This window comes from Tupaia chinensis, unplaced genomic scaffold (assembly GCF_000334495.1).
Source record: "Tupaia chinensis unplaced genomic scaffold, TupChi_1.0 Scaffold000355_1, whole genome shotgun sequence".
Lineage (NCBI taxonomy): Eukaryota > Metazoa > Chordata > Mammalia > Scandentia > Tupaiidae > Tupaia > Tupaia belangeri.
The window spans coordinates 259,220-266,969 of record NW_006159850.1 but is presented as its reverse complement, the minus strand read 5'-3'; the positions used below and the strand labels follow the sequence as shown (position 1 = coordinate 266,969).

Below are 7,750 nucleotides of genomic sequence, written 5' to 3'. Positions count from 1 at the left end.
GCGCCGCAGCGTTCGCCCACACAGGGTCCGGGTGAAAAGGGCCGCCCAAGGGCCCTGCCTGCAGAGTCACAGAGAAGGCTGACATGGCCCTCAGGCCCCACGTGCCCCCCGCCGAGGCCGTAACATGCCAACGCCGTCTGCAGCTTCCCCTCTGCTCCAGGGATCACGGCCCTGGCCCCTGAGGGCAGCTCAACACCTCCCGTGCGCTCCTGAGTCTGTACCTCTCTGGGGGTGCGAAGCTAGAGGCGGCCATCAGGTTCTGGCAGAAAGACGTGAGCAGCAGGTCCACGACCTGAAGAGGGACAGGGCCAGGGGCCACCAAGCAGTAAGTGAGCCTGATGCCACCGCAGCTGTGCCGCGGCCTCCAAGCCTGCCATGCAAACAGGCCTGCAGCTACAGGGACTAGCTGCTGGGCAGCACCGCCCCACCCGGGAGACCTCACGGTAGCGAGCAGGGTCGGCCAGCCTCGTCTGTGAAGGTCAAGAGTCAATTTTTAAAGATTTGCTACTGGGCATGTGTGCTTGGCCAGACAAGGGAGAGGGGGGAGGGCCATAGCAAGACAGAGCACCTCCCAGGGCAGCCACGTGCCAGCCCTGCCTCCCTCCTCCCACCGCAGAATGCTTCCCCCAGCTAGTTTTGCACTCATTAGAGACAGAGAGAAGGAAAGTGAAAAATCTCCCCCAGGGAAGTTGGTCCTGCAACCCCTTCTCCTCCACTGCCCCTCGGGACTTCAGGCACGCCTACCCACACACCCAGTGATTTTTCAAGCTGTCACGTCTGGTACTGAGACCACAAAGTCAGCACGTGGGGTCCAGCATGCGTATTCACCAGAGACAGAAGAAAAGCGAGGCACCAGTTCTGGGATTTGACCTGCAGTTGGCCACGTGCGAGTTCAACACCTCAAGGACCAGGCCACATGCTGGCCCAAGTCTTCTTGAAAGATGTAGAGTTCTGCGACCAGCAGGTGGCATGGTGGCTAGGTGCTGGACTCCCACATGGCTGACCACAGTTCAAGGCCAGACCTGCTGGCTTGAAAAGCGCACTGGGTGCATGTGTGTGTGTGCGTACCCAAATCGCCAGAGAATGGAGAAGGGACTGTGAGGCGGCCATCCCCCCAGGGAGCAACTTCTCACTTTCTCTGTCTCTCACCGTCTCTTTGGCAAGTGCTTGTGCCTTATGACAAAAACCTAAACAAAGACACAAGAAAGCGTGGAGTCCCTCGTACAGCGACGGCTGGGGTACGCTGGCCGGCCCTGGCACGGAGACTGCCCAGCCCTGGACAGCCGGTCCACGTGCACACAGCTTAGCAGAACAAGCGAGAACCGAGGCCTTTCTGCGCGTACTTTCTGCACAGGCTGAGGAGTGGCCGATGCCTGCGCCCGCCTACCTCCTGGTCCTGTGGCACGAGGCTGGGAGCAAGGACGTCTAGCTGGATCGCGGGGCTCTCCACGCTGCCGTCGTCCTCACTGCGGCCCAGGGCGGTGTACACTCTCCCAGCAATCATGGCCATGTGTGCAGGGACAGCTGCGGGCCGAGTGGGCAGGGGCAGGTGAGGATGGAGGGTGCCCAGAGGGGGCCCAGCGGCTGACACACATCTGCAAGGCATGGACACTGTGGGCCCCGCACCTTCGTGACGGGTGGGGTCTGCCATCGCGGCTCGGAGCTCTCCCAGTGCGGCCGTGAGTGGTCCCAGGGGTCCCTCAGCACAGTCAGGGTCTGCCCTCGCTTCTGGGGCTGCACCTGAGGGGGCAAGTGAGCACTCGGGCAGGCAGGAAGTACCTCCAGCAGGACTTCCCGCAGCAGAGAGGGAGGGAGGTCGCAGGGAGAGAGAGACAGAGAGGTGGAGAGAGAGACAGACAGACGGAGAGAGGTCAGAGAGAGAGAGAGAGACAGAGAGGTGGAGAGACAGACAGAGAGACGGAGAGGTCACAGAGAGAGAGAGAGAGACAGAGAGGTGGAGAGATAGACAGCAGAGAGGGAGAGAGGTCACAGAGAGAGAGAGAGACAGAGAGGTGGAGAGATAGACAGACAGACGGAGAGAGGTCACAGAGAGAGAGAGAGACAGACAGGTGGAGAGACAGACAGAGACGGAGAGAGGTCACAGAGAGAGAGAGACAGAGAGGTGGAGAGACAGACAGAGAGACGGAGAGAGGTCACAGAGAGAGAGAGACAGACAGGTGGAGAGACAGACAGAGAGACGGAGAGAGGTCACAGAGAGAGACAGAGAGGTGGAGAGACAGACAGAGAGACGGAGAGAGGTCACAGAGAGAGACAGACAGGTGGAGAGACAGACAGAGAGACGGAGAGAGGTTGCAGAGAAAGACAGACAGGTGGAGAGACAGAAAGATAGAGAGAGAGAGAGGTCATAGAGAGACAGACAGAGAGACGGAGAGAGGTCACAGAGAGAGACAGACAGGAGGAGAGACAGACAGAGAGACGGAGAGAGGTCACAGAGAGAGACAGACAGGAGGAGAGACAGACAGAGAGACGGAGAGAGGTCACAGAGAGAGACAGACAGGAGGAGAGACAGACAGAGAGACGGAGAGAGGTCACAGAGAGAGACAGACAGGAGGAGAGACAGACAGAGAGACGGAGAGAGGTCACAGAGAGAGACAGACAGGAGGAGAGACAGACAGAGAGACGGAGAGAGGTCACAGAGAGAGACAGACAGGAGGAGAGACAGACAGAGAGACGGAGAGAGGTCACAGAGAGAGACAGACAGGAGGAGAGACAGACAGAGAGACGGAGAGAGGTCACAGAGAGAGACAGACAGGAGGAGAGACAGACAGAGAGACGGAGAGAGGTCACAGAGAGAGACAGACAGGAGGAGAGACAGACAGAGAGACGGAGAGAGGTCACAGAGAGAGACAGACAGGAGGAGAGACAGACAGAGAGACGGAGAGAGGTCACAGAGAGAGACAGACAGGAGGAGAGACAGACAGAGAGACGGAGAGAGGTCACAGAGAGAGACAGACAGGAGGAGAGACAGACAGAGAGACGGAGAGAGGTCACAGAGAGAGACAGACAGGAGGAGAGACAGACAGAGAGACGGAGAGAGGTCACAGAGAGAGACAGACAGGAGGAGAGACAGACAGAGAGACGGAGAGAGGTCACAGAGAGAGACAGACAGGAGGAGAGACAGACAGAGAGACGGAGAGAGGTCACAGAGAGAGACAGACAGGAGGAGAGACAGACAGAGAGACGGAGAGAGGTCACAGAGAGAGACAGACAGGAGGAGAGACAGACAGAGAGACGGAGAGAGGTCACAGAGAGAGACAGACAGGAGGAGAGACAGACAGAGAGACGGAGAGAGGTCACAGAGAGAGACAGACAGGAGGAGAGACAGACAGAGAGACGGAGAGAGGTCACAGAGAGAGACAGACAGGAGGAGAGACAGACAGAGAGACGGAGAGAGGTCACAGAGAGAGACAGACAGGAGGAGAGACAGACAGAGAGACGGAGAGAGGTCACAGAGAGAGACAGACAGGAGGAGAGACAGACAGAGAGACGGAGAGAGGTCACAGAGAGAGACAGACAGGAGGAGAGACAGACAGAGAGACGGAGAGAGGTCACAGAGAGAGACAGACAGGAGGAGAGACAGACAGAGAGACGGAGAGAGGTCACAGAGAGAGACAGACAGGAGGAGAGACAGACAGAGAGACGGAGAGAGGTCACAGAGAGAGACAGACAGGAGGAGAGACAGACAGAGAGACGGAGAGAGGTCACAGAGAGAGACAGACAGGAGGAGAGACAGACAGAGAGACGGAGAGAGGTCACAGAGAGAGACAGACAGGAGGAGAGACAGACAGAGAGACGGAGAGAGGTCACAGAGAGAGACAGACAGGAGGAGAGACAGACAGAGAGACGGAGAGAGGTCACAGAGAGAGACAGACAGGAGGAGAGACAGACAGAGAGACGGAGAGAGGTCACAGAGAGAGACAGACAGGAGGAGAGACAGACAGAGAGACGGAGAGAGGTCACAGAGAGAGACAGACAGGAGGAGAGACAGACAGAGAGACGGAGAGAGGTCACAGAGAGAGACAGACAGGAGGAGAGACAGACAGAGAGACGGAGAGAGGTCACAGAGAGAGACAGACAGGAGGAGAGACAGACAGAGAGACGGAGAGAGGTCACAGAGAGAGACAGACAGGAGGAGAGACAGACAGAGAGACGGAGAGAGGTCACAGAGAGAGACAGACAGGAGGAGAGACAGACAGAGAGACGGAGAGAGGTCACAGAGAGAGACAGACAGGAGGAGAGACAGACAGAGAGACGGAGAGAGGTCACAGAGAGAGACAGACAGGAGGAGAGACAGACAGAGAGACGGAGAGAGGTCACAGAGAGAGACAGACAGGAGGAGAGACAGACAGAGAGACGGAGAGAGGTCACAGAGAGAGACAGACAGGAGGAGAGACAGACAGAGAGACGGAGAGAGGTCACAGAGAGAGACAGACAGGAGGAGAGACAGACAGAGAGACGGAGAGAGGTCACAGAGAGAGACAGACAGGAGGAGAGACAGACAGAGAGACGGAGAGAGGTCACAGAGAGAGACAGACAGGAGGAGAGACAGACAGAGAGACGGAGAGAGGTCACAGAGAGAGACAGACAGGAGGAGAGACAGACAGAGAGACGGAGAGAGGTCACAGAGAGAGACAGACAGGAGGAGAGACAGACAGAGAGACGGAGAGAGGTCACAGAGAGAGACAGACAGGAGGAGAGACAGACAGAGAGACGGAGAGAGGTCACAGAGAGAGACAGACAGGAGGAGAGACAGACAGAGAGACGGAGAGAGGTCACAGAGAGAGACAGACAGGAGGAGAGACAGACAGAGAGACGGAGAGAGGTCACAGAGAGAGACAGACAGGAGGAGAGACAGACAGAGAGACGGAGAGAGGTCACAGAGAGAGACAGACAGGAGGAGAGACAGACAGAGAGACGGAGAGAGGTCACAGAGAGAGACAGACAGGAGGAGAGACAGACAGAGAGACGGAGAGAGGTCACAGAGAGAGACAGACAGGAGGAGAGACAGACAGAGAGACGGAGAGAGGTCACAGAGAGAGACAGACAGGAGGAGAGACAGACAGAGAGACGGAGAGAGGTCACAGAGAGAGACAGACAGGAGGAGAGACAGACAGAGAGACGGAGAGAGGTCACAGAGAGAGACAGACAGGAGGAGAGACAGACAGAGAGACGGAGAGAGGTCACAGAGAGAGACAGACAGGAGGAGAGACAGACAGAGAGACGGAGAGAGGTCACAGAGAGAGACAGACAGGAGGAGAGACAGACAGAGAGACGGAGAGAGGTCACAGAGAGAGACAGACAGGAGGAGAGACAGACAGAGAGACGGAGAGAGGTCACAGAGAGAGACAGACAGGAGGAGAGACAGACAGAGAGACGGAGAGAGGTCACAGAGAGAGACAGACAGGAGGAGAGACAGACAGAGAGACAAAGAGAGGTCACAGAGAGACAGAGAGAGAGCAGCGGAGAGGCCGCGAAGCCCGACCTGGAGCTGCCCTGGCCACGGCTAGTGCGGAGGCCGAGGCAGCATGAAGGCTCCTCAATGCCCTCAGACTGCAGCAGCAACCAGCTTGGGTGCAGGCAGCGGCGGCACAACTCTGACCCAGCGGGCCGGAACCACAGCAGGCACAGGACCAGGGCCCAGGGCCCTACATGCCGAGGACGACAGGAAGGACGGACGGCAGTGACCAGACCTTGTGTGGACAGCTCCTCCCCCTGCACCACCTCAACGAGCAGAGACTACTATAAATCACACACAAGTCTTGAAAAAATTCGGGGCAGCAGGTGGGACGATGGCTAAGGCCCACACAGCCGGCCACAGCTTGAGTCCAAGACCTAGCAGCTTACTTTCTCATTTTCCCTGTCTCTAGCTGTTCAAATTAAAAAATGACCAGTTAAATTAAGTAACAGTTTCTTTAAAAATGAAGCTGTTTAGGCCTCAGCACAGTGGCCAAAGTGGGGGTACACTGCTGCGTCACGGCTGAGGTCGTGCTGGAGCACAGGCTGGGCAGTGGGCACCCCTCGACCCTGTCAAAGACCCTCTCCTCTCAAAACAAGAGGAAGAGAGAAAAGCAGGAGGGTGTGGCGAGGTGGTCCACTCTCTTGAGGCTCCTTCAGGCCATAGAGGGTCCGTGAGCTGTTCCCACACTGGTCTGGGGGCCTTGGGTAGGGACCCTTGCTCTCGGACACGGACGTTCCTGGATCTCCACGGGAAGCACTCAGCTTTTGAGAGAAGTGCTTTAGGCAGGCAAAGCTAGGAAGAAAGGCTGCAGCACACAACGCAGCCTCTTCGGCCCGCCCGGCCCAGGAGAGGTGAGAGGGTCTAAAACATCGAACACCCCCCTCCAGCCACGAGGTGCCGCCGCCTGCCCATGACAAAGCCACACCCCAAGGGCACGGGGCCTCCCTGCAGCACCTCGCGTGAGCGCCGGCCTTCCGTGGCCTAGTGTCCACTGAACCCTAACCCAGGTCTACGCCACTGCTCTGTCAGCAGGGAGCCCCTCAGGCCGCCAGACTGTGGACAGCCAGGACGGCTGTGCACGACCGACAGGCACATTGGTGTCAGCGGCACAGGCTCGAGGCCATGGAGACACCTGACTGGGAGCGAGGGCACCACCACTCAGGGCTGCGTGCGGTCCACAGTACCTCCCAGACTGCACCCCTGTGAGCCGGTGGTGTCAGTCTGTCCATTCGGAGGCATGACCGGGTCTGGCCTAAGCTGGCAGGCTCGGCAAACACGCTGTCTCACCGGGGCACTGGGCAGGGTGGGGCGGGAGCAAGCGGGGCACAGCGGCTGCCCAGGGGCCCTACCGTGCGGCTGCACGTGTGCGGCGGTGCAGCAGGCCTGGCAGTAGCTGGAGTAGAGGCTGGGCGGGATCTTCTCTGCTCTGCACCAGGAGAAAGCAGGACTAGATGCACGGAACCCTCCAGGTGGTAATCCCAAACGTCACCGTGGAAGAGAAGACGTTACTTCAAACCCAACACACAGCCGCATGATATGGCCCCCAGACAAACATCACCGGTGTCATCAGGAGACTCGCTCGGGGGCCAACGGTTTTGGCATCCGGAAGGCCAGAGCACACAGGGCCAACAGGTGGTCACCGAACGGGTCCGAGTTCAGGATGAACTCATACTGCTTTTTAAAAATTTTCTCGAGAGTGAGTGCTCACTGGAGAGAGTGGCCCTCATTGGTGTCCTCACGTACCTCCTCAGAGACTCTATAAAAGCCATACGGGGATCCGGGACGCTCGGCAGCTGGGGAAGGCAGAGGCGGGGGTGAGGCAGGGGAAATGCCCTCGCTCCCCAGACACGGCCCTGGCCCACGGAGTACTGACCACTCGCGGCGACAGCAGGGCCGGCAGGAAGTGGGACAGGTAGTAGGGCCTCCTGAAGATGCTGGAACACAGGCACAGGCACAGGGCGGCCTCAGCGCTCCCACGGCAGCTCCTGCCGCTGCGCTCGGGAGGGAGGCCCCACCGTCCCCGCTCCAAGGCCGTGGCTTGTCATTATTCCTTCTCTTTTTAGATTCCTCACCAGGATGACAAAGTGAGAGAGAGGAAGCGAGAAATCCCCTCCCCTGGGGGATGGCCATGCACAGCCCCTTCCACTCTCCTGGGATCTGGGCACACGCGCCTGGTGGGGTATCTCGAGACGCCAGGCCCAGCACTGGGGTGGCCGCATGGACCCAGTACCTCGCCCACCACACCACTGCTGGCCATCGTCACTGCGCTCA

The 7,750-nt window shown here is 58.4% G+C and overlaps 1 protein-coding gene across 1 annotated transcript in view; it reads right to left on the bottom strand.

The window, feature by feature from the left end:
* Positions 1-7,750, bottom strand: part of FANCA (FA complementation group A) — a 62,043-nt gene that overhangs the window by 21,312 nt on the left and 32,981 nt on the right. The window contains 7 exon segments of the mRNA XM_027773436.1: positions 8-58; positions 222-292; positions 1,388-1,524; positions 1,627-1,740; positions 6,829-6,905; positions 7,223-7,272; positions 7,353-7,475. Of these exon segments, the coding sequence (XP_027629237.1) occupies positions 8-58; positions 222-292; positions 1,388-1,524; positions 1,627-1,740; positions 6,829-6,905; positions 7,223-7,272; positions 7,353-7,475 (623 nt within the window).